A 27,242-nucleotide genomic window follows, 5' to 3' on the forward strand; every position below is an offset into this window, starting at 1 on the left:
TTTTGCAATAAAATGCACGCGACAACGCATAGGCTGTCCAAAATCATGTAAATCCACGGGTTTCCACGTTTGTCAACCAGTGTGCTATAAATTCTTAAGCGCACTGAACAGCTTACTTGACCAGCAATGTATGGGAAGAAATAGTCACATATATGCCGACAGTTCACCACAGAAAGCAGGCATTCTTATACCAGCGCCTACAAAACAACCGTAAAGAAGCAGACGAACAGGTTATAGGTAGCGCCACCTACGGCGAGCGATTGAACGAGAGCGGGGACACGCGCTCCCATAGGAACCCCGCTATCTGAACAGGTCAGGAGTGTAGTAGGTCATGAATCAGAATTTTTATCGGCTTCGATGTCTCAGCCGTAACATAGCCAACTGTAGCCACTCAAGCTCTGCGGGAGCGGGAGGCGTTGGCTCTGTTAGCTCTGTGCCATTCTGTTTCTACGCGTTCTTAAACTGAAACTGCCGGCAATGCTGTTGCAGTGAGGGACTGGGTGGCATTCGGGTCTGCGCGCAACGACGTTTAACGCAACCGAACCAAGTTTAGCTAGTCATAGTCAACACAGCCTACGCCGCATCTGTTGCAATATGGGTTCGCCGTTACTAAGAGACGGTGGCGATTTGCTGCAGCAAGTAAGCGCTGACAATCTTGAGTTGCTAGAACAGGTCAGCCAGCGAGTACAATTTTTCTCCCTCCTCTCAGCCTGCTTGAGCATCCCTGCAGCGGAGCAAATGCATGGGAGTCTGCCGGCACCACACGTTTCGTTGTTTTACAGCACTGCTGCTCCCGTTGCATTGGTGTCCTTTATTTTTGTCTGTTTTCGTATTTGCGTCTTATTGTTTTTGTCCTGTGACTTTTGTTATACTATTATTATTCATTTGGTAGTCGTCGTTCACTTATAGACGTAGCTAAAAAAGGAAAGCACGCTGTCGTCGGTGTCGCGGAAGTACTGGTACATGTACAGCCGTCTACATATCTGACTAGAACAGTACAAAGAAATAGGGAACGATGTAAATGAAGGTAGCATAACTGTACTTTATCCGGTTCGGTATCCTGAAAACAGTCGTGCAGTTCTGCTCTTTGAGCTATCAAGGCTACCACCTCGCATGACCTTGTAGCTCCGTACAGCTCAGAAATGTGGACGACTGACTGTACATTTCGTTAAGCATGCCCTCGTTGAATGTCCGGTGCTACTGTTTGGGTAGTATGCCTGTAGATCGATGTTCCATGTGGTGTTTCTCTTCAGCCTGCTACGTAGGAAGCTTATCTGTGTACATTCTCTTCTGGCAGACGCTAAGTGCCGGAATGTCGACGCGCATGGTCTGAAGGCTCACCTTTGTCGTGTGAACGTTTGCTCTTCAGATTGGCCTGTTCTTGTCTCTGGAGAAAGTCGAAAATGCAGATAAATTCTACAAGACAGTGGTCGGCGCCAGGCTCCTCCAACACCTGTGGAAGAAGCTGACCAGAGAAGAAGAGATTGAAGCGTATAGGGTATACAAGTTCACCTATGTTTTGTTTAAACCGTTCAGTTGCTGATGATTCCTGGAGTGTGCGGAAACCTTTGAGAGCTATTGAAGGCATATGCTTTACGCCCACCGAGACTTTCATGTGGGTGTAGAAAACCCTCTAACCATATCTTGCATGGGCGGCCTTGATCACTCCTGCCTCTTGCTTTAATGATCTGCTAAATTATTCGAAGTTCACAGATAAGGCAAGTGTATTCTTCTTCACCTTCACCACCCTTCCTGTGGGGGATATCATTTCCTAACCACTTACTTCCTTCATAAAACACGTGGACAATGTTGGCACTGAGTGCTCAGCCGATCAGGGTATCACGCTCTTCATCTGCACGATGTTATCTCCGCTTATGAAGTCGTAACCTTACAGGATGAAGTGAAATCAGCGGACTAGACCAAGGCTGTCTTAGTTGCGGGACCTATGCTTCGAAAGAACACTTGGAATTAATCTCACGACGGAAACATTGCTTTGGCTCACAGTGCATAGGATTATGAAAAACTCTATGCCAGCGCCGTAGCTTCAAGCGAGTAGTTTTCCTCTTTCACACCTCTGCAAGGTTGACTTTCGTTCATGTGCTCGACAGCATGAACCACATTAACCAGACATTATTTTGTATTGAGGCCTACGTTTCTGTCTTGCACAATATTTGAAAGTCCACCCATCGCTCTCTTTCCTAGAACTGTTCTGTGCTGAATGTTTTTCCATACAGCAGCTGTATTTGTCTGTTCTCCATTACAGAAATATTGTAATCCAATCTTTGCAGCGTGAAGCCACAGGAAGGCCATGAGCATTTCTCAGAAAAGAAAGCTTTGTGGTTGACGTGTTGAGGGATTTTACCTTCCGATACACACCTGTCAGAAGTGGTAACTCCGTCATGTAGGCTAACTAGGAGATGGTAGAGAGACTAACCTGAAAGTGCATTTAACGAGAGTTTAAATCCCGAGCCAGGGTCGGCCTTCCATCAACCCTCTAATTGTGGGACTGATCAAGAATGTGGTGAACCAATTATTGAAAACCAGCAGAAACTGATCAGATGATGCAGATTGGCACTCTATGTACTTTTCCAGGAAATGTAACACACACACACACGTTTCACACTATGATTTTCTAGCGCTTGATTACAAAGACCAGTGGGTCATTCCCGACACCACTTTGCTGATAAAGCTGGGGCTCTAAAAACCGTTCGTTGGGCGAGAAGTGCAATCCACATGTATTTGCAGTTAAAACAGAGCTCGAGAATTGGGCAGGGAAGAGGCTACTTTGAAAGACGACTAAACGAAATCTTCTCTTTTGCTTGCCCAGAATGAAGCTCTGCTTGCCATAGCAGAATTTGTCAAGAAGAACCCGCGAGCCACGGAAGAACAAATCCTCAAAGAGGTACAGACCCAGATAGATGCTTTTGTTCAGAAGATCCAGTAGCTGACGTGAGGGTGCTGCTTTGTGATCCTCCTCCCAATACTGCCGTTTTTTTTTTCTTTGTAACACTGCTATTTATTCCGTTGCGCAGATTTAGTTTGGGAACAAACAAGTGCATACACACATGAATGATTGCATAGGTTTTTATTCTTCGTGTTCCAAGAACCATCACGACACACAGACCTTTTGCAGACGCAGTTTGATTCAGCGAAACATTCCAAACTTGTTGCAAAGTTAGCTGCAGATCTCCTAGAAAGTTTTGAGAAAAGTTACAAAAGTACTGTGAACTTGTAACGTAAATTGTTGCTAACAAAATGAGGATGCACGAAGAAATTTGGCAAAGCTTCATCTAACTGGCCAATCACTACTAATTGCAACTTGTTGATCCTGTTACGATGCCAATCGATATAGCCCATGGCAGTCATCAGGAAGCTGGTGCTCTCGCAACACGAATTTCGTGAATAACGCTGCTAACGGATTTCAAATAGCTTTTGGTAAATGGAAAAAAAAAAAAAACAAATACATGAAAGCATCGATATCTGCAGCTTACTTTGTATAGCACTTTCCTTGTTGCACACCCAACTGTTTGTACGCTATCTTTGTGATGCTATTTCTTAAGTATAGTATCTATCTCAAAATGATCTTTACAAAAAAATCAATGTGCTTGAACAACCTTTTTAAACTCTGTGGCACTACCGTAACATGCAACAAAAAATACACGCTCCTTTTCTTATATAAGGCATGAGGGTTCTTATGATATGTGGCACATGTGTGAGTGTCGGTTTCTTGTATGTATATGAAAGGAAGAAAAAATATATAGGAATGCTCGCTCAAACGTGTATGTACATTTTCTGATGACCGGCAAAGAAAAAAAAAAAAAGACATTGTGCTCACTCCTTCACAGTAACTTCACTGGTTTCTTAAAGGCTTTTTTTTTTTTTTCCTCTGAGGAGATTTTAATGGCAGCCCAGCAGCAACAAACCTTGAAAAAAAGACATTACATTCGCTTCCTTGGAATCACTTAGTGTGCAAATGCAAGACTTGGGAAACCATTTTTTCATTAGTGAAGGCCGCTAGACACTTTCTTGCACTTTTGCTGGAAAGCCGGCTTAACACTTTTCTAAATTGTTTAGTGCACGTGAACATTCCTCTAGCAATATCTGTCACAACCTATGAACGTCCAACTTCAGCCCCAGACCATCGTTGAGACATGGTGCGAGAAGTTGGCATCGAAAGTCACTGGAAAGTCTGCACAGTGGGGTTGAGTTACTAGACAGTACCTGTTACCAGTGCAACCAAACTATCACAACTTGTGGCAATGTGTCGCAATACAGACGTGCTCTTAGCACTCGTAAGCATAGTTACATTGTAAATATAGTCTGCCCTGAAAGGGTCCAGAGGTGAAATTACACATTGTAGTCCGGCAATTTTAGTACTGTACACTCCATCGCTAGATGCCACTTCAAATGGTATCAGGCAGCGCTTAGGCTCACAGTGTTAAAAAGAAACATCTATTCCCAGAAACAACTCAAGCCTGCTTTTAAACTCCATGCAGCATGAAATAAACCGCACGATTCTATTTATCTTGCGCTGCACATGTACAAATAGGGCAGCAGTTCATGGACTGGATTAGATGTCTACTATATCTAAATTATCTTCACATTAAAGGTAACAAGCCCCTCCCTATGACAGCATCCCAAACCAATAGCCTTGCGAGCTTTGATAGAAAGCCGGTCAACATTCTTGAATCTCCATTTATGCAGATTCAGTTTCAGGTCACTTTAACAGGCCGTCACACCAAACACAATGTCTCGTACATGTTCAATATTGGTTCCGATTCGGCTGGTGTGCCTGGCCAATGGCCAACTGTAGTCTCCGTGCAGCTGTCTTTTGGCCAATTGCATTAGTGGAAAGAGAACATTCAGGAACAAAATGAAGAATGACCTTTCGTGCCTAAATCGCAGCATAAGGCATTGCCTGGAACATCGCGTCAACTTCACAGTTGCCTGAACGGAACACTGTGACAAGTCTGAAGACATACAGTTGCCGATATCTTCAATTGAAGATGATCGACAGATAAAAAGGAGCACTTTAGCAAGCACTTAATTATCTAAACTTGCCTGCTTATCGTCTCACAATCGTTGCACAACTCGTGCCCACTCGCACATGTTAATATAGCTACCGGGCAAAAAACGAAGTTGACGACCCCACAACTGCTGCACCGTGTTAGAGGAAAACGTTCAATCACTTCCTTTCGTCACTGCATGAAAAGATGCATTCGCCTTCGGCTCAGAAAAAGGGCTGTGCTTGTCAACACAGGGCTGAGACGACGCATCTGCAGCTAAGAATCGAGCGGGCTTTTTTTTTTTCTTTACACAATGGCACTCACGAGCGTCTTAAGGCACTATTCCGGCTCACAAAACGCGATCGGTCACCGCTACCAGACGACAAAACACTTCTTCGAAAAAACTACTCTACAAATACCCTGGTGGTTCGTTTCTTTCCACTACCTTCTAAACACTAATGTAGAAGAGTTCACAACCTACCTATTTACACATCATTTGAAAGTTGGGCACAAAACACAAGGCACATTTCGGCAAACGATAACGAAACGGAACAAAGTGGGCAGTAAAAAGAACCCTTTGCTGTTTTTACACACAAAGTTAAAAAAAATGCACGGAAATCATGATCGCCACAACTTAACATCGGTCGACCACAGTGCATCGGGTCTGCTGTAATGGCAAGGCCTAATGACAGTTCATCACATCCAATCACAAGAGAGACCTTGTTTTGTTTACAGGGAATAACATCGTACACGAAAATGTTCATTGTATATAATACTTTTAAAATCAGACACTCATACACAGCCTAGGATTTTCACAAAGAGAGCTGCACACTGCGCAAATGAAACTGCATTTCTCATGCCATTCGCTGGTTTTAATATGTGTGATAAGATTATGCAGTCAAAACCCGTCTACAACAAATGCTGCGTCTCGTGGATATTTGGTGTGTCGATAAGCGCGTTACATATAATACTTTTCGCATAGGATGTCGACGCAGTCGGAGATTTCCTCGAATATGCTTAAATAACATGGGTGAATGTCATAGCCTGTTTATAAAATTTGTTTAAGAATGAAATGTGTTGTACAAACAGACGCACCTACAATGAAAAATGTGACTAATGAAAGTTTGTTCAATGAGCCCAGTGTCTTCAGGACATTTTGAACAGAGCTTTTGATCGTCAGTACTCATTAAAAACAATTGTGATATAAAGACGATATGGAATGGAAGTGAGGACGGAATTAAATTAATTGGAATGAAATTAAAAGGAAGAAGATAATCCCCTTTTGAATGCATAAAATCAAATGGCACTATGCACGAATAAAATTCTGTAATACCTGCAACTACATGAACTTCAAATGGCCACAAAAAAAAATGATGGCTTAATAGAGAGTCACTGGCATTGAATGAAATCAAAATTCCAAAATCTACATTACGCGGAGCAGCCATCCTTAAGCTATTAGCAACTTGGGCTCGCTGTTCCCGCATGACACGATAGAGTGAAATTCATTTGAAAGTATAATTAGGGCAATGTCACTCATTTAAGTAACTACTGTACAAGTAAAAATTGTAAAAGGTACTGAATTAACGAACTTGCAAATCTAAGCAAGCAAGTACTGCTCTAACTCGCGACACAATTTCCACGTCAAAGTTAATCGCAACAAAATTTTCATTGTAACTCGAAGCCGCTTCCGTGGACGATGGTTTTCGACTCTTTCAATACCGAGGGTGAGTCATAAACAACAGCGCTGTTTAAAACAATACTATCAAATGCACCGGGGCAGCCTAAGGGATATTTAAGAAACAAACCATAAAGCACTTCATTCAAAGGCTGGAATGGAACTGCCCTGTTGTAACATGAGTAGAATGAAATAAGCTTCGATAATTGCCACAAAACAACATTATGACATCCTGGCTAACGCTTTTGGCAACGCTCTTTTTTTTTTTTTAAATGTATATTTGAAATGTGGGTGAAGAATAACAAGGTGCAGAGGTGTAAATAGGATATTAAACAGATATATATGCTCAGAAATTGCTTGGAATTTTCATTCCCAACTTTAGCTTGAAGCAGCATTTTCATAAAAGCACGCGGTGGATGATGATGATAGTATATTAGTGTATTTTGACACAAGGGTCGCTTGATGGCAAAAGAGTGCCAAGTCATGAGATAAGAGCATGATGTGGAGAAGACACACATATATATATGTAATGATGAAAGAATTGATCACACCTGCTTAAGCTTGCAAAAAATCAGTTCTCTGCAAAAATCACGAAGAAATATAGTTTAAAAAATTGCAGTAGATCTAACATGCCCTGCTGGAATCTACAAAAGGGCAAAGCTCTCAACTTCATCTTTCACTCGGCGCTTGGGCGTGCACAACGCAACACATTTTTCTGGGCTTCCTCTGCATTATGGTACAAAGTTCCCATTTATTTACGGCCTAACTCATCTCGGAGGCTTTCCTTAACCAAGCGTTAACCGAAAGTGAAGAAACGAGCAGCTAATGGAAAGACTGGAAGCGGAAACTGGAAGTAAGTGTATAGGAGGCCCCATTGCAGTCTTTGACTTCGGGACCTCCTTCTTTGTATTATCACTATGTAACACAGTAAAATTGATTGCCTGACCAGCGCTGCATACCCAAAAGTCACTGAAGTCTGAATGGACATGGCATGACAAAAGTTAGGTACGATTCCGTTGGATCTACTGCAATTGTCAAGTGTTACCTATATGTTAAACCCATGCAACAGCAGCTACGGTTGGTGAAGCCCAGAGAGGTCCCCAAGGAAAGCTCTTTGTTAATACAAAGAAAAGCACAATAGGTGATAAACAGTTATGATGTGCGATGAATGTGCTCTCCATCAATGGGCACATTTATGATGGTCGTAATGATGGTGATTATGTTACAGCACCGTGTTAACCGTGTACATTAGTGATGAGAATGGACGGATGTACAACCACAGTAATGGAAAGTGGCACAGGAATGCATAATTGAAGATTGGAACAATGTGCGGGTGAAATAATAACTACAGTATATTCCATTTCCCGCATGGCAGGCAACACTGTGGAAGCTAAGCAAGGTGTTCACTTGTTATTGACTTGCGACACTCCCTGGAGTAGTCTTAACTGTGTAATATGTTAGAAGTGCAACATGTTGACATATCATTTATATGAAAATACAAAAGCTCGTGCAAATTTGTGCTCCTAGTATGTGATAATACTGTGTTTTGGGTGCTGGCACGTAAGCCATAGTTCTTAACAGAAAAAAAATGTTTCAGTTCACTTGTTCAGTGTTGAGGAGGTTAAAATCTGATGTCCTTATAGTTACCTAATAGCTACCTCGTTATAAAAACCTAATATTTTACAAGTGCAACATGTTGACATGTCATTTGTATCAAAATACACACGCTCGTGCAAATTTTTACTTAATGTATATGATAATACTGCGTTTATGATGCTGGTGTGTACGCAGTAGTTCTCGGTAGAAAAGAATGCGTCAGTCCCGCTTGTTCAATGCTGAGGAGGTCAAAATACGATGCCCTTGGTGTAATGACAATGCCACATTTATGACATACTATACGTACAATGCAACGTTGTGCCAAAATTACATGGCACATACAAATACTGTCTGTTCATATGTGACATTGCTCACTGGTTGCGATAGCACGCAGTGAACGTAGTCTTTCAAGCTCTCACACGGTTGTCTGCTATACATGAAATGGAATATGTACACTGGCAAGTTTTAAAGGCCAAAGAAAGAGAAGGAGAGGAAAAAGCCATTCAGTCGATGACAAACAAGACCACGAACCGAATAACTTGAAGGATGCGAAATGTACTGATGGGGGACGTTCCACGGCCAGCACATTATTGTCGTATCCTGCACGGAAATTCAACTGCCAGATTGTGTAGAAGTGCGTTTTTTCACTACGCTTATCTAGAGATACGCATTTTTTTATATATACATTCAAACATTTTCTTATCATTTTGTTGTGATATGTGCATATAAGTGTGTCTTTGCATATCTGTGCCCGAGTGTTTTATTTTCCATGCACTGCTTTGTATGCTTTACTTCAAGATACGTGTTCCAGTTTCACTCAAGGGCTAAGGAGCAGCTGGCGCCATAATTGTGCGCCAACATCTCCTTATAGAGATACGTGTTATATTTATGCCTATGGAACTGTGTTTCATACACGTTCCAGTATTGTGTACTTGGAAAGCATTTCTATGTGCATATTGGAAATGCATTGAGCATGTTTGAGAGACGGTATTATGTTCACATACATGTTCAATGGGTTTCCAAAACACATCCCACGTACATTTTGAACACACCGGAAACATCTTAGAGGCACACAACCAACACACTACTAAAACACATTGAACATTCGTTTTCAAATACAAAAATATCTGTACCAACTCGCTCAAGTCACGATTCTTATACAAAAAAAAATGTTCACCCACATCGCGTGTCAGTCTATTCTAGTGCTGTCATTTCTAGCACAATTTGAGCACAGAGGTAGTAAATTTGACGGCTGCTAATGGCAGGTGTCTTGCACACCGTCACTGACCTTAATTGAAAGCACCATTAAAACATAATGTACATGAGGGCATTGTACGTATAAAAGCCACCCCCCCCCCCCCTCCAGATATTGGCATTGAGATATCTCTGTTTCCATTCAAAAGTGCAAGGCACACACCTGCCAAGTGTGCATACAAAGAATTTTCACAAAGGACCTGTTAAATTGACAACAATAAAACACAGACAGCTCATCGTATTGACGGGAAGCTGTTGGGTGTATACAATGGTGCTGACCTAATTTTCTGCCATAATTTGCAGCTTGGACAGTGATGATTCGAAACTCGCCGATACAGGATGCGAAGTTCCCCTGTCTTTGAAATGGCGACCGTAGCACCATTGACAATATTGGCACAGTCGCATCATGCTGGCCCGTCTTCGAGTTTCCGCCAGACCACCTAACGAAGAAACGAAACAAGGAAGATTGAACACTGCATATTTAGCACTCAGCTGAAGTATTCCGTGAACTACTCGTTTAAACTTCCCGTCTTTCCAAACAGTTAAACCTAACTTGTCTTGCTCAAGAAAGTGGTGGTTAAGGCATTAGAGACACGAGTGTTGTCGCAAAATTTCTGCTGTAGATCTCCAACTGCAGATTTTAAGACGTTTAAAACCGACTGAGACTCTACTGATGCAGTGCAGGATGGCGTTACTCTTCTTCTGTTCGTTTGCCACACCGATTTTAGACTTTGCGACTTTACGAGGAGAAACACATGTTTAGCCTGTGGCACAGTACTTATGGATTGAAACAGGACAATTTAGGGCTAAGTGATTCACACATTTTCGTCGATGCTGTAATCTGTTCGGGCCATATCAGCATGATTTCGACAAGAAAACGTAGTTCGGAACTAAGTGCTATCGGCAGCTGAGACACCTACGTTGCACATTTCGCGCACAAGCGCCTTCTCTCCTTCGGCAAGCTCTTCGAACTCCAGTTCACTGTCCGTAGCCTTGTCCAGCTGCTCGTGAACCTCGAGGACCTGCGTTTGCAAAAAAGGAGAAATGCACGTTGAGTTTACCTACATTACTTAAGTTGATCCTGGTGCTACACTCTAACCTTGTTATAACAAAATCAGATCGCCTATGAAAATACTTCGTCATATCTAAAAATTCATTACGAATATACATTCTTTACACTGTATCTACAACAAAACTATTCTTCACTTTAGTATAGCCGATAATTCGTTATATCATGGTCTGAATGTACAGAGCTTTGGGGGACGAAAGAGAACTCTGAGAAGATATGCACTAGCTTAGCCTCTTTCTTTCCGCTAGAGGCACTTTTAAAGCTCTGAAATAGTTTTGAGTGGTAACAAAAAAAAAGTTGGTGGGGGGCGAGAGTGGTGATAGAGCTTCTACGTGTTCGTTGTTACTAGGTTCGTGATTTGCGCAAGCACAGTTGAGCCTCATTGTCATGAACACTGATAAAGCAAATTATTGCTTATAGGTAACTAAATATAAACTTTGGTTGGTGAAGCCTCGTTTCCGTGTCTTATTTTTTTCATAACGAAACTGAAGGCATGCGAGCAGCCAGTATATTGGCTGTAGCGAAGAAATACTTTTTGATTTGGGGTGCAAGGCTGGAAACTTGGAAGATAAAGCAAAAAAAAAAAAAAGCCATATAAATACTGAAGGAAAATTCACAACTACATTTTCTATTCCTCTTCAACCAAAGATCACAGCCTTCTTCTAGTAAATGTGAACACAGACCTGTTATGTCAAAACAAACTTTTTTGTGTAGTAATTTCACCTTCTCGCATTCCGATCTGTTTAGATTAAAATACCGCAAGCACAGGTAAGGATAGCCTGATTTATACGTGGACTTGATGCCTATAATAATGTGTGTTTGTATGTCAAATTTTTGCACAAACAAGATTGCAGATTCGCTAGAGCGAATTTTTATATCTGCTGTTACCGCAAAAGTTTAGTATAAAAACCTAATTAATGATCCCAATGCAACCTCATTACAACAAGGTCCCGCTTATAAACATTCTGTTGAAAAAAAAATTGTAATCATTTTGTAAGTATCGTACAGCTCTGCAATATTGCTGTGAGTCGCCACAACATTCCTTTCACTGCAATATATATGAGAGAGAAAATAATTCACAGCATATCCACAAAATGAATGATGATGAGTGATAAGAAGTGTCCGTTTGTGTGTGCATCTGTCTTTTCATCCGTCTGCACGCTCCTATCACACAAGAGCACGCATCGGACGGACGGATGCTTTGCCCCACTCATTTTTATTCACTCCGTGGATATGCTGTGAATTTCTTATAACAGTGCCATCTATCCTCTTTTATGGCGAACTATACGAAAACCACTAACGCCATTTAGTGATACTATTTCCAAGGACATGCACAACGCCATTTAGTGAGCAATTCTTAAAATTAACTAGAAGCGGCTACGTGGAAACGACCCACACTCAAAGTAGCTTCACCCCTAAAAAAGCGAAGAAAAAGGTGGTCAACAGATGGCAACCGCTCACCTTCATGGCATGTACGACTGCCTCTGGCCTTGCCACGCCCACATACGGTTCCTAGAAGCAACAAGACTGATATCATTTGCACGCAGCACAGAATTTCAATTAGCCACGGACAGGCCTGCATAGTGATGGCAATTTACTGCTCCCTGGCTACTCAGATCTACATGACCATGCAAAGCAATCACACACTAGAACGTGAAAATTGAGGGCTCCGTTATGCAAATACGTTCACTTTTGCAGTCTTCATTTTGGGTCATATCACCATAATGCTGGCTATAATGCACAGATCAGAGCCAAAGTTACCTTTACACTGTATTCCATATATAGCAGTCAATGCTACGGAGGCCGGCAAGACTTTCTGCAGTAGATGTGTTTGCAGGAACAAAGTGTTCATTTTTGTTTTGCCCCCCCAATGTGAGTCATTTCAGTTTTGAGCTGAGTAATAAATTACAGTCAACTGCCGATTTTTCGGACCCTCTAGGGAGCGAAAAACTGTCCGAAAATTCGGGCAGTCAGAAAGAATGAATGCAAGCAAAAAAAAAAAAACATTATTTTACTGATAATTTTTAATGCAAGCAAAAAAAAAACCCCCACCATTTTGCTAATATTTCTCCATGCAAGCAAAAAACGCACCATTTCATTGATATTTCTCGGATCAGAGGGTCAAGGTCGAAGTACCAGACTTCCGTAACTCTGCCAAAGCATCAGTGGGGTGGCTCTGAAAAGAGCCGTTAAAAAAATGCATGCAGCTGACAGCGGGTGCCGTCAGGGCAGCCGGTGTTAGAGCTGCAGTGGCTTGAAAAACTTGTTGATTCTTGTTTGAACGGCGTTGTGCTTGCATGTGATCACATTCGCCTCGATCTGAGCAAGGGTCATGTCATCACTGTACACTGATGACAGCGTCATCAATGCTCGCAGCAATTCGGCGGTCGTAGGTGGCGCAGGCGTTGGTTCCTCTTTTTCGACATCGGAGTCGTCTGAATCCGCCATAACCTCACTGAGTATTTCGTCGTCGGTTAGCTCTGCACAGAAGTCGAGCTCGTTGTCAGCGTCGACGAACTGCCCAAAAGTTATTTCCGTGGGCATGGAAGCACCAGCAGAGTGGAGGTCATTGATAATATCGTCCATGAGAAGGCACAAGTCAGTCACGCTGTCGCTTTCTTCAGGCAAGTCTGCTGCCTCTGCGTCGAGTACGAGGCCCGCGTGGCGAAAGCAGTTGCGAAGCGTGTCTTGCGTTACTGCCTTCCATGTGTCCGCAAGCATTCTGACAGCAGACCGAAGGTCAACGCTGTAGCCTTTCCCGTTTTCCGAGCACAGCACCATGCGGTTGAGTATACGTGAACGGTACAAAAATTTCAGATTACAGATAACGCCTTGGTCCATCGGTTGGAGGATCGCAGTCGTGTTGGGCAGCATGAATTCCAGCTGGATAGCCTTCAAGTTATTGATGTGACCATGAGCAGCGCAGTTGTCAACGAAGAGCAGAACACGTCTGTTCTGTTCAAACTTCCTGTCCAACCTGCGGACGTAACTCTCAAACAACTGCTGCGTTACCCATGCCTTTTTGTTGGCTTCGTATAACACTGGCAGCATTGCCCTTTTCAAACACCTTGGGCTCTTGGACTTCCCGATTACTAACAAAGGAGGTTTCTCCCTGCCGACAAGAACGGTCAGCCGTTTTTTGCTATACTTGCCACCATGGCATGTGTCACCAGCAAAAGCGAGTGTTCTTTCCGGCAGCAGCTTGTAAAACAAGCCAGTTTCGTCGCAGTTGAAAATGCTGTCAGCAGAGAACTGCTGCAACAAAGACTGGAGTTTTCCACTGCGGTACTGTGCAATAACTGCACTGTCGACGGCGCCGCTTTCGCCACACATCTTCTTGAACTTAAGGTCGTTCCGATGCTCAAAGTTTCTCGGCCATCCATCACTGAACTTAAAATCTGTGATGTCCATTCAAAGCGCGAGAGTTTCGCTTTTTGTTTCAAGATGCAGCCCGAGACTGGCAACCGCTTGGCAATCATTGAATTAAGCCACACAACGAGAGCGTCCTCAAGCTTTGGATGAACACCTTGGCTTGCATTCATCTTTTGGGCACCAGACGGTTTTTCGGCCGCTTCCAAGATCTTGTCTTTGTTCCTCAGGAAATCGAGAACTGTTTGCTTGGAAATGCCGAACTCCTTGCTCCATCAGCCTGCGATCAGCCACTCTTCACTAACTTAATAATGGCGGCTTTCTTCTCCATCGTTAACCGACGGTACTGTTTCCCGCGCTTCGATGCCATCGGCGAGGACGACGAAGGTGAACTGGGGGCCATCGCAGGCAAGCGAAATCCTCACGATGTGAACAAAGAAGTTTGCTGACGAGCGTCGAAGCACCTAGGCTTAGCGTTGCAGAGTACACTTCACACGATCGCACAACCACGCACTAGGCTAGCCAAACACCATGTGGGCTGCGTAAAAAAAACGGTGCGACGCCAGGCGACGGTGTCTCGGGTACTCCGGAAGTGGCACTGGTAAACATTCAAGATAACCAGCGTGGCCACACCAAATCGGTGTGTGACGGTTAGTTCTAGTTCGAAGTGGTGAAACGCTTCGCGAAAGCGCTGCGTGGGAAGCCAGAGTGGCACGCACAAGCACTAAAGCGAAAGGAACTTTATTGGCGCCAAAAAAATTTCCGGGTGGATAGTTTCGATAGTCAGCGAAGCACCCTTGCACGATAAACACGGCCAATGTTAGGAATCTCGGAGGCCGTGTGCGTTTCTAACGATCAACGAGTCCAAACAACAGATGCCGCCATAGTAGACCGGCGCGCTTATTTATGCGATCGTAATCGCGTGTGACACAGTTGTGGTGGTTTCCAATGGAGGTCAGTGGTGGTTTCCGACCTTCCGTCGCGTCAAAAAGTCTGGAAAATTGGACTCCGGGGGGTTCGAGCGTCCAAAATTTCAGACTTCCTTATACATTGATTCTATGGGGCTCGTGGGTACCGCGAAGATGTCCAACTTATCGGGCATGTCCGAAAACTCGGGTGTCCGAAAAATCGGCAGTTGACTGTAGAAGTTTACGTGGCTTAGGCTTAACCACCTCTGGTATGTGGCTATGAATATGCTGTTCTGTCTCTCAGCCTTTTTACAGTCAACCTTTATTTCATTTGAAATGTTTTGACAATTGAAGCCCATGCCTTTCCTTTGCTTGCACGATGATTTAATGTGGGTACTCCCATCCTGGCTTCAAGCAATATAGATCTACCCTGAGAGCTATCGTAGATCTCTTATTTGGCAATTTCCTACCTGGAATATCTATCATACTTACTCGCATAACTTGTACATTATTCTGCAGTTTTAGGGCTTCGAGAAGGGGGTGCGCAAATTATCCAAGGATGTTGCGAACACATACGAAATAATGTGCAATAGTCGGTGTGCACAGTATATACAGGAAAAAATTAATGAATTGGAACACACACGAAGTGTACTTGTTTACCGTATTTACTCGCGTGATCCTCGCACTCGCATAATTCTCGCACCCCCCACATCGCCCAAGAAAAGTACGATTTCTTTTTTTTCCTCGAGTAATTATCGCACCCTCGAAAACTGCCGCAATAATGTCGTCTGCTCATTCCAGCCACTGATGATGATAGCTTGCACCATCTGGCGCCACCTCTTAAGTATCAAGCATACTATTGCACGCAGATTCAATCAAATTTAAGCGAAGCCGAAGTGGCCAGTGCGCATTGCGGCGTGTTTTGTATGCTGTGTCTGTAATCTTGGCACGTTATGGGGTGATACTGAAGCTACACGGCTACTTCAAGTTGCAAGTGATAGATCATGCACTAAACGACGGCAAGAGAGCCGCCGGTAGGCCCTTCTGAGTCTACGAGTTTTGTGTTCGCCACTGGTGACAGCAGCTAAAAGCCACCAAGACGCATTGGGCCTGCCGTGGGCCTAAAACTGGAATTGATGGTAAACTTTATTTCTTCAGAAGAAAACTGCAGACGATTCGGTCAAATAGCCATCAGCCCAATACTGACGTTCTACGCTTACCTTTTGAGGGCTCCTGTTGAGCGACGAACGCTACCGCTACGCCCACAAGCTTTGCGTATGGTATTCTAATCCTCGACTATTTGCTTGGACTTTTTGTATCTCAAATAAATCTTGCCTTGTGTTGAACCTCAGCTTTTATTGTTGAGGTAAGTTCTAATTAGCACTTCTCAAAGCTTGCTGTAAGCTGCTGGTGTGAGAATCCCGATTTGCGGCCACTTCGTTTTCTTTTTCGCTCTGTACGTTTTCGTGGAAAGTTTTCCCCGCGTAATTCTCGCACCCCCAACTTTGCATCAATTTTTCGGCAGAAAAAGTGCGAGGATTATGCGAGTAAATACGGTATTTAAAGAATTACCACATACTTTAACCAGCCAGATCCCGTCACGTGCGGTCTAGTTAGAATCATGATCGAGAGGGAATCCGACTGGGAACCATTGTCGCGGTCGCTGCCACTGCCCTCCCAAAGCGCATTGTCCTCGGTTCCGTCTAGCGCGTTCAAATGCCCCATTTTCTTGACGCTCTTCTCGACAATTCTCCGAGAAACTAGGTCCCATGCCACGGTGAAATTGGAGCACCTAAGCGTTCGCACATAACTTAAAAGGCCTTTTTCAACAGCACGAAACATGCGCGCACTATTCTTCTTTCTGCTGTACCCATCGTCACACGTTCAAGAAATTTGTGCTGAAGTGCTTAGCGGCGGCACGATTCCCATTTTCTTCGGCAAATTTTATAACAGCGAGCTTGAATTACGCCGTGCCGTATATGTAGTTATTACAGCCCACCGCAGGGAAACGGTAAAAATGTGACGGACTGATGGCGAAGCCTTAACTTCCGAAATCAATCACTACGTGTGCTGCAGCGCGGACGCGTTGGCGCGACAGGTCTTCCCTTCCCCCGGCTTCGATGCCGAAATTTGTTCGTGGTGTGACGTGAACATGCGTTCGCACGATGGTAGAGATGGGGAGATAAAGAGAGGCAAATGCTCGAGCAGTTCCTGTGACCTGTCAACAGGTTTGGGTGTTCGGGTATAGTAATCTATGGACACTAGTTCAGGGGAAGTCCTTGGAAGAAGGGAGTTCGCACTCACAGCCCCTTTGACTGCATTCGCCTGCTCAAGGAAATGTGCGCCCGGCGCGCCTGTCCAAAGCATCCAAAGATCCAAAGTCTCTTCGCGCGTGCTCCGGTGAGCTGGCTCGAGTGGGTTTTGAGAGTGCTAAAAATATGCTAATACAGTCGAGCCCGCTTATAACGAACCTGAGCATGACGCGGTATTTGTTCGCTGTATCCCGAAGTTCGTAGTAAATGAAACACAGCTTTAAAAAAAAAAGTTGCGAGTGAAAACAGAAACTTTTTTTGCCCCAAAAAGTCCGTAATGCACGTGTTTCGAAGAGTAGAAACGATAAGGGCGGTCTTGAGTACATTTAAAACGTCAGGCTGCTCGTTCGCCGAGACCCGTGGCATAAGCTGCATGAGGCGCTGGCTCCAAAGCTTCGACGTTCTCGCAATCCGATTCCTCCAAATCACTCTCGCTATGTACTTTATTCACAATGCCCCAATCTGTGCACGGTTCCGCAGTGTCGTCATCATCATCGGCCGCAATTAAATCATCGCAACAGATGTCCTACCCGCTCTCCCAGGTCGGAGTCGACGACGCGCTGCCACAAATCACCGCCGCAGTGGTCCTGTTCCGAAGCTTCAGGCTCGGCATTGGGCCCGACGATCGACGAAGTCGGTTTCGCGAATATAGTTTCGCGCACATGTAGCCGTCACCGCCACCCACGAAATATTCACTATCTCCACAGCTGAATACCGGGACGCCCAAAGCAGCAAGTTGGCTACCATGTGGTCAACAGCTATGAGCAAGCGCTCCGCAATGCGGCACCTAACACGCGGATTACGCTCAAGCCAAGTGGTCACACTTCTGACTTTTTTTTTTTTGAGCGGCACGAAAAAGCGTGCTAGTCATCCCGTCGGCCATCATGACCACACGCACACCAAGAGCGAGCAAGACGCGCACATGCGTGGAACAGCTCTGGGCGCGTTTCCAGTCGGAAAACTAAACTAATTCGAGCCAGCGTTGCGGGCATCGCGGAGTGGTGGAGACGGGCGAAGGGGTTGTGATCAAGAGAGGAGAGCAGACTTGCGAGAGAAGGGCAAGGAGGTGCGATAAAACACGGAGGAATGAAAGATTCCTTCCGTGCGATAAAGAGAGGGGAGGATGCAGCGGGAGGGCAACCTTGAAAACCAAAACACAAGGGAAGGTGGGTAGCTTGCTTGAAAGGTCCACGAAACTCGCACTAAGAAAAACTTAGAGTGCCAGCGCGTGCAGAAGTCAAAGCATGGTTGCCTCGTTCGGTGCGCGCGGCGGCGTTCGAAGAATCGGCGGCCGTGATCAAGAAATCGTTTTGTTGCACCGGTGGGTTTGCGTGGCCTCACGAACTTTGATATTTCGCGATTCGTTCCACCCAAATTAACAGCCGTTTTCGCGCTTCCGTACGTGCGCGGAAGGCATTCTGAGTCGAGTGCGAAGTGAGCGAGAACAAGTCCTAAACACAAGACGAATCGCAAATTATCAGAGTCTGTGGGGTAGCGTATGCGCGTGCACTAGACGCAGACTATCGGATACAGTCGGTGGCCGACGATGTTGGGAAATGGTCTGGTCACTCCAGGCCGGTGACGCCAACAACAGTACCAGCGATCAAAAACAGGGTACGTGGCTGACCGGTCTTCGAAAGATCGGTGGCAGTGTGAAAACACGGGCCTCGTCTGGTGATGCGGGGTGCTCAGAGTAGCTGGGGGACAAAGGACGGTGGGGTGCGTAAGAAAAAGCAGTCGTGGAGAGCAGCAACTAGAGGAACGCGGAGACAGAATCGGCGTTTAACAATAAGAATGTATGGGTACCTCGCCGATGCCTGATCGGTGGTCGAAATTGGTTTCCCGGGAAGTCGGCAGACCGCTGACTCCGTTCGCTGTAACCCATCAGCAGCGCTCAGAGACGTTCGTTGTAAGTGCGATTTTGTGCCATTGAACCAATTGATTTTGACGGTCATGATTGATTTGATGGTCATGATTTGTTGGTCATGATTTTGACAGTCATCAATTGATTTTGACGGTTACGCCGATATTGTTCGTTTTAAGCGAAAGTTCGTCTTAAGAGGGGTCATTATATGTGGGCTCGACTGTACATATATATTTTTTGTAAATTTGGCAAAATATTAGGGGTGCACAAATTATGCGAGTAAATACGGCATACGTTTTCAATGTTGATTTCCTAAGCATCCTCATATTCTACAGGTCCCTCTAGGTTTATTGATGGTAAGGATTCTATCAGAATTGAGTTCCATTTAGCCCCTCGAAGGGGGCCATGTACTGACCGTGCTGTCGGGGGTATTTTTGCCGGTTCCTTGCGATGTTGGCGGCGGCACAATGTGACCGGTGTCGTCGGGTTTCCGGTAGTGAGGAGCGCGTGGAATTCCACTTTGAAATTTTTTCTCGGGCCCTCCTGGAGACGGCTGCTGCTGAGCTGGCTTGTGTGGAACTTCCTCGTGGGGCTGCATTCCATTTGGCAGAGGAAGAAAATAAAAAGAAACACTTGATTTTTCACGTAAAACTAACAAGCCTCAATCTTTTGATACTAGTCTATCTCCACTACAGGGTCTTAAGCTACAGTAAACTCTTATAAAGATGAACAAATCTTCAGGTGCAAGAGACAAAGAACATTTAGCTGATTTGCATCAACACAGCAAAAAACAAAAACAGTACGTCTTGCATGAAGTGAGCCCAAATGTCCCGAAAGGGCTTCCTTTTTCTGTATGCAATTATAACCAGTTTAAAACATTTCACCATTGAATTTGACATGCTACTTGTTAAAGCTGAACCTCCCAGCTGTCACTGGTAACCAAGTAGTAGTGTGCAATGAAGCATGTGTTCTGCTGCCACCTAGTGATGCTTCTGTATCGCAAAGGTTGCAAATTGTGCAATGACAAAAAAAAATTAAGAGAAGAAAGAAGGCCACTTACAGAATTTTTGACGATGCCCTTTTCAGCTTCCAGAATCTCTATGCGCTTCTCCAAATTCCGGATATACCGCAAAACTTGTTCTGCCCAGAAAGAGGTACTAAAGTTATTGATACACCAGACCACAGGCCAAGTTTTTCTACAGGCATGTTTTAGCATTCAAGACACTATCGTTTCACAGCAGTGAATAAATGGGTGTAAGCGAATGAGAAAAGGAAATTTTAAGATTATTTTTTTCCATTAAAACATATTTCCACCCTTGAATGACAGAAAAAAAAGTTAAGTTAGTCGGTCAAGATTCATCAGGAAAAAAAGGCGGACAAGCAAACATAGACACAAGAGATGACTTGGTATTTATGTTGCCTCGATCTCTCTTTTTGCGACCATATTAGAACACTTACCTTCTTTTACGAAGTTTCTATCTTTTAGATTAACGTTGGACACCTATATAAAAGGCTCTGGTGTAGCAGACAGTTGGCTATAAGAGACACCAGTGCACCTACATCAATACTGGAGTTGATGAGAAAATGAGAAAGTGGTGCCCAGCTTGAGAGACTCTCTTATAATAAACAGGAACTGTTCCCTGCTGCATGTCTCTCATAAAGGGGTGTAACTGTATGTATTAGTGTGTAGCATTATATGGCAAGTCAGTCGCGAGATTTCATCGCCGTTGTGTAGCAACGAGATGTCGATAAACTCACCATTTATGACGCTTCTGTGCCGGTGGATTGCCTCTTTGATGGCAGGCGTTCGCATGGGTGGCTGACTCCGGCTGGGAAGCCGGCTCCCGTTTGGGACGATGGAGGGCGGTCGGACATGGCCGTTAGCCGTGCCGTTGGGTATGCTGCCGGATGGCACGGGAGGCAACGAAGGCGAGGGCCGGGGCGGAGGAGGCGAACAGGGCAAGGGGGAGGGAACCTCGTCCTGGGTGGTAATGGTCGAAGACGAGCTGCCATCGCCGTCGTCGCGTCGGCCCTCGGGCAGAACACCGCCGCAGTTCGTGCAGAGCGTCTGCGACCGCTCCTGATCCAGGTAGAGGCAGAGTTCCTAGTGGGAACAAAGTATCTATTACAGCTGCTTACAGCCGAACAGAAGATCTCAGCTCCGGCCATACAGCCACGACATGCCTGCCCTTTGTCATAAAAGATAGTTGTCCTAGGTGGTTCCAACTCGAACCGCAAGTACTTTTTCTCGGCTAGCGTAAATGCATACTATGCAAATGAGGAGTTATTGGTTTAACATTACTGCCTGACACACTAGTCTGGCTGAGAAGTGATGTCAAAATCTGTTAACATTTACCAGGACGTTCAAGTTTCCAACCTAAAAGCAGCAATAAAATGTGTGTCTGCATGGAGAAGCCAGCTGTCTGAAACATTCGAGCAGTGCTCAAGGGCTTGAAAATGAATAAGCACTACTATTAGGTGGAGCACTTATGCAAATTCTCTGTGCGAGGGACAGCAATGGTTGTTGTGGAGCTGACTTCTTTTTAGGTTGTAACTGAACACAGTGCACAGCATTTCATGGCAAAGTCATTTAAAAAATTCCATGTAGAGCCGTCGAACCTTCCTGGACCAAACTTGGTCCCACAGGAGCAAACACAATCGAGGCAACACAAGGTACACGTTAGAAGGAAAAGGAAGATGAAGGCGATTCATGCCTAGAATGTTAATAAATAACAATTTATTTATTTTCACATACTGCAGTCTAGTTAGAAGGCTAATCTGTACATGCATACATTGTCTTCAATCGTGCCAAAACGGTAGTGCATATTTGTCTAGATGGTAGAATGTTCAACATCAATGAGACACAAAATAAAAACACACACACCTAAGCACATCATTGTGTCCCATCAATGTTGTGGAGTCCATCATCCAGTTTTACCAACACACCCTGTCTTCAGCCACAGACGCGACATATTTTGTGCAAATTCGCTTGACCGTATGGTCCATTAAGATGATACTAACAGCGCATAGACAATAAAGAAGAGGGCCAAGACAAGTAGAGGCCGCAATGCCTCTATTTATCCTGTCACTTTCCCTTAATATCTATACAATGTTAATACCTTTAAAGAGCCCGTGAATCCACTTCGATAATTGTTTAACATTTCAAGTAAATGTGTACATCGAGTTCAGAATGCCGTTGTGATCAACAATGCCAAGAGCCACCAACACACCACTAAAAAAAAACCCTTCTCCTCTCCAAGTCTTTTGGTATCCCCAGCGTTGTGTGATGTCATCACTCGCATCCTGTCATGTCGGCAACTAAAAGAACCTGTTTGCTCACAGATTTGCATGCTCGCCGCTCTTCCTGCTCGCACGGTGAGGAAGAGCACATGGCCAAGAGAAGAGACAAGTCAATGAACGGAGCACAGTGAAGAAAAAAGCAAAGTGAGCGAGGATCGCTTCTGGATTATGAAACGCCGCTATTAAGGTACTGTTTCGATATATTTTCACGTCTACTTGTTTGATGTAGGCTCGTGCACAACTGCATCACCACAACTGAACTTTGACCTATGGATGAATTAGTGGCCCTTTAATGGATCCTCACCAATTTGCCCAAGCTTCAGTTCTTCCAAACCATTCAGTGATGCTATTTCAAAGGCATGCCAACATTAACGCTCCCTATAACAGCCTGGACTATGAGGGCCAACCTTGAGCTGGATGTTGTCGCGGATTAGGTCCTGCTGCCGTGCATCGAGGCCCCGCAGCTTCCCCTGGTAGGCAGAAACTTCCTGGCGCATGACAGACGCCGTGTAGCGGCCAAAGCGCTGCCACTCGCGCGCCAGCTTTCGCCCTTTCTGCCGGTCGTCATCCAGAAAGCAGCAGAGGTCGCGCAGTTCCTGGCTGTCGCGTTGCAGCCGCTCGTTCACCTCACGCAGCTGCCGGATCTCCATCAGGTGCACCTGGCGCAAAAGCAGACACAGAAGAAGAAACGGTTGAAAAACAAAAACAAAAAACACCCAGAAACAATCCAAGTAATTACAAATCAACAACCAGCTTGAATCTCCGTTTTGTCGTGCGAGTCTATGCTCACCTGCATGCGGCGGTTGACATCTTGCATCATCGCGCCATGATCGTACATGAGCTTCAGGTTCTCCGCTTCGACTTTCTGCAGCCAGCGGAGGATCTCCTGGGGCGGCTTGCGCAGCAGCTCCTCGTTGCTGGGCCGTCCTCTAGGTGTTGCCACAGCAGCCATGCCTTGCGGGCCCTCGGGGCCGGGCTTGGCTGCTGCCGGTGGCTTGTCCCAACCGTCCTGTCCCTTGGCTGTGTTCCGGATCATTCATGGTCTGGGGCTCACGACAGGGTGGTTAGTTGCCAGCCGCAGCTTGCTGCAAGGGTGTAATGCAAAGAGGGAGAGCAATCATTGACATGAACTACCACACTGTGTCTAGGTGGAAATAAAAAAAAAAGAAAGATACATTAACAAGAGGTGTCACTAGAGCCAACGTTCCAACAAGCGGTCTTGTATACTGCAAGGATGCAGCTGTTGCAGCAATATAGTAGCAGTCTTGAAGTGAAGTTCGCTAGTTGAAACTGCTCCACGTTAACATATTTTTCATACCTGTTTGTAGGTGAAATATTCTAGAACAGCTTCAGTGACTCTTTAAAGGAACCCCAAACAGAAAAACGATTTTTCCCGTATTAGTAAATTACTTTTTGACAATATCAGAAGCACAACGCTTGCTGCGAGAATGCACTTTTCCCAAAATGATGATGTGGGTGGCGACACCACCTCAAAGTTCCTGCGCTAGCTGCCGTGAGGTCATAGATTTTGACAGTGTTTACTTAGGTCTGCCTAGTTTGTAATTGGTAAGAGTGAAGAAAATTGTCTTCTGAGAGAGCTAAAGGCTTAACAATGTGGCCAAAATACGAAAAACACTGAGATCCATGATGTCACCATGAAAAATTTCTTCAGATAATCTCCTACTGAAGAGTGAAATCGGTTTTTTCATCTATTAGTATACCTATGGTGGTAATATCAACAACACTGGAGTTACTAGAGTATTACTTATCACTCCAAACTGATTGATTGTTTATCGCTAGAGTCCTGGTAACGTGCCCAGTTATTATTCATTGGTACAAGTTCCTGTAGCATACAGTCAAAAATCAATTTATTGGCCGCAAAGTGGTGTAGTGCCGCTGTCTAGTGCGTGCATGACCAACTGACAGTAGAAGCCAATGATTGGATGTATGCCTCAAGTTGTATGGCTCAGGACACGTGTCCACAAATGCATCTTTATGCCCCCTTTTTTTTTTCAGTGAGTAGAACTTAAATCGGACTAGTGTACATGCCTGATCTATAATGGTCCGTCGCCACCTGTTGAGTGCCCTCAGAAGTGACAAATGCCACATTGGATCAACTATGCGATTTGGACAGGCGGCTGGGCTGGCTATTTTCAACAAGGCTAAAGCAAAATGTACCAGCTTTGAGAAATGTTTTAGAACAAGGTGTCAGCACAGTGAGCATGCAGATATACCACGTAGGCAGATAATCGTGGTCCATTCATTCACATGCACTGATGCACAACTTCTGTTCATCTATTACGAAACTATCTAAGTGAATAGAGTAACACAGCGGTGCATTATGGGTAACGGCATTAAGCCGGAGCTTTAAAGCACTGAATGTGTCCGTATTATTACAGCACGCCTTCATCACTAACATTACCGCTTCAAGGTGAACACTCGACAGCATGCGTTTGATTGGAAGCGTAGGGTTTCGTTACACTACATTCCACCAACTGCGCATGCGCACTCGGCGGTATCCATGAAACCTACGATCTCAAATAGATGAAGCGCCACACTCATGTGGTGACTGTGGGGACCAGCAACGATGCAATAACGATAAACGTTGTACGTGCTTAAACATTAGCAAAGCAGAAAAACTTCATCGCTAAACCAACTACAACGCCCGCACACCTGTCTTGACGTCACAAGCAACGCGCTCGCGCGCCGCGACAAATCTTGCGCGAACCTCAAGAGGCAGCCGTCTCAACGCTTAGCGAAAGGAAAAAAAAAAAAAAAGGAACGCAACGCGAGGTCGAACGAACAGCACAGGTCACCCAGCGCGAGCTGTTCAGGTTCGCGACGTTACCAACGTACTCGTGTACTACGCACTTCAGGCATCGCCACCGGCTTTTTTGTTCGTCGCGTAATTGCGGCCCGCTGGAAGTCGTGGTGCGCCGCTCAATTTTATATTTTTTCTTTATTCGCGATCTCCACAACTCCGTCGCCCCGGTAACACACACACTCTTCTTCGAAAGAAAACCTCCGAAAGCTGCCAAATCCAAATAGGTCAGGGAGACTGGGAGCGTGCGAAAGCAGGCGGCGGCACGTCGTGCCCCCGTACGTGTTTCAAATAGTAACGATCAACAAATAAAAGCAAAAAGCGATCACGCACTCCCGCCCGCCCGTCCGCTTCGGCGAACTCTCGTCACGGCGGGGTTATGCCCTCCCAACTTTCGACACCGGCCTACAGGACTCAAGTTCGCCACGCAACTTTTTGCCCACAGATCGCGATTAAAATGAACGCGTTACAACACGTGCTCCCAACGATAACGACGCGACAGGTAAGTACTACGAGAGCGCGGCTCGAGAAACAGCCTGGCCGAGCGCGAACAGTCCCAACCGACGACGTGCCACGAACCGAACGTTTAATTTCGAGCACGATCGAGCGATGGCGATTGAAAAAAAAAAAAAGCAGACACGCATGCACGCCCGACGAGCGTGGCGGACAGCTACACGTGACTTACCTGTCTCCAAAGTGTCGCCGCGTGCGAGTTGCATGAAGTTTTCGGATCCGATTCGTGTAGCGTATTTACATACGGTCAACATGGCAACGAAAAGTAAACAACAAGAACGAAGGTATGCGGCTGTTCTATCTGGCGTGCGGTGATTAAAAGAAGTACAGCCGTGCCAACTGTTAACTCTGCATCAAAAACGTATGCGCATATTTACTGACGCTAGCGAACTTTATTGTGCAACGACAAAACTAGATTTGTTATTACTTTAAAATAAATATTGTTAAATACAGTTATATTTTAACACTACAGATGGCGCGACAATCAGTAAACAATAAATTATAGAACAATAACAGAAACGTTTTTTAGCTTCAAGTTTGTTGCCTGTGAAATAAAAAGCTTTGAAATGTAATGCTCGTACAGTTGTCAAAGCAAATTGTTTATACTGATTCATGAGCACTTACTTTTTAAGCGTCAATATATTTTGCAGAAATTTGCTGTTTCTCAGTCCTGACCACGGTGGTCCTGACGGTGTTTACTGCAGGGAGAAAAGCGCTATCCCGGGAACAGCAAAGATGGCGGCTTTCTCTTTCGTTTCTCGGTTTTTGTTTTCGTTCCGAGAAGCGCGCCCGGCAATTTGACTCGCGGGGGTCATGCGTCGAGCAAAAGTGTGCGGCCTTGGAACGTCCAACATGAGCCCCAGATTGTGATAGATCACGAACCGGGCTTCGCGTTAGAAAACTACAAAATGGACGTTGTGGATCACGAAATATCTCACGGTGGCCCTGCGCCGGCGCACGAAGCAACCTCGTGCGCGCGTCAACATCGAAAAATGATTCTTCCGGCGGACCAAAGTAGTGCTTTGAACGTCTGTATGAGACGTTCGAATAATCAGATAGCAGACTGTATGATTATGTTGTCATGTTTATGCGAGTAACAAAAAGTTATTGTTGGGGCTTTACGTCCCGAAAACCACGATATAATTACAAGGGACGCTGTTGTGAAGTGACCCGAAAACTTCGGCCACCCGCGATTCTTTAACGTGCACCTTAGTCTAAGTCCAGGAACCGGAAGAATTTTCACATGCGGAACGGTTTTCGCGCTGTTAATGTTTTCACCTCGGACGCTGACGAAGAGTATTCTGAGAGACGGGACGGGCGAGCTGGCAAACGCATTCGCTGACTCGCGCACAACTGCAACACCACAACTAAATTTCGACCTCTGGGTAGTTTAGTTGAAGGTAAACGGCGTGCTTTTTCTTACAATCAGCCATACAGCACAGAGCTCGGTAAACAAGCATCAAAACCGCGTGCTGGGAGATAATAAGGCACCTGTGAAAAATAGGAACACCGTGCCACGTGTTAGCGGTAAAGACTAAATCGCAGCTCCCTTGCA

The 27,242-nt window shown here is 45.1% G+C and overlaps 2 protein-coding genes across 3 annotated transcripts; one reads left to right on the plus strand and one right to left on the minus strand.

The window, feature by feature from the left end:
* Nucleotides 1-368: 368 nt before the first annotated feature.
* On the plus strand, nucleotides 369-3,776 carry LOC119167022 (uncharacterized). Of its 2 annotated transcripts, none has more exons than XM_037418428.2 (3): nucleotides 369-672; nucleotides 1,370-1,498; nucleotides 2,828-3,776. In XM_037418428.2, the coding sequence occupies exons 1-3, from the start codon at nucleotides 595-597 to the stop codon at nucleotides 2,942-2,944; spliced, it is 324 nt and encodes a 107-aa protein (XP_037274325.2). In that variant the 5' UTR covers nucleotides 369-594; the 3' UTR covers nucleotides 2,945-3,776. The 2 variants fall into 2 exon arrangements, with proteins under 2 accessions (XP_037274325.2, XP_075723344.1); XM_075867229.1 differs by having other exon boundaries at nucleotides 372-639.
* Nucleotides 3,073-25,999, minus strand: Ccdc85 (coiled-coil domain-containing protein 85). Its single transcript, XM_075867227.1, has 9 exons — nucleotides 25,860-25,999; nucleotides 23,144-23,438; nucleotides 22,761-23,012; nucleotides 20,812-21,157; nucleotides 20,114-20,193; nucleotides 19,469-19,645; nucleotides 12,062-12,112; nucleotides 10,452-10,553; nucleotides 3,073-9,971 (listed from the first exon to the last, which is right to left on the minus strand). The coding sequence occupies exons 2-9, from the start codon at nucleotides 23,387-23,389 to the stop codon at nucleotides 9,936-9,938; spliced, it is 1,290 nt and encodes a 429-aa protein (XP_075723342.1). The 5' UTR covers nucleotides 23,390-23,438; nucleotides 25,860-25,999; the 3' UTR covers nucleotides 3,073-9,935.
* Nucleotides 26,000-27,242: the final 1,243 nt, after the last annotated feature.

Source organism: Rhipicephalus microplus, chromosome 6, assembly GCF_043290135.1.
Source record: "Rhipicephalus microplus isolate Deutch F79 chromosome 6, USDA_Rmic, whole genome shotgun sequence".
In the NCBI taxonomy this organism is placed as follows: domain Eukaryota; kingdom Metazoa; phylum Arthropoda; class Arachnida; order Ixodida; family Ixodidae; genus Rhipicephalus; species Rhipicephalus microplus.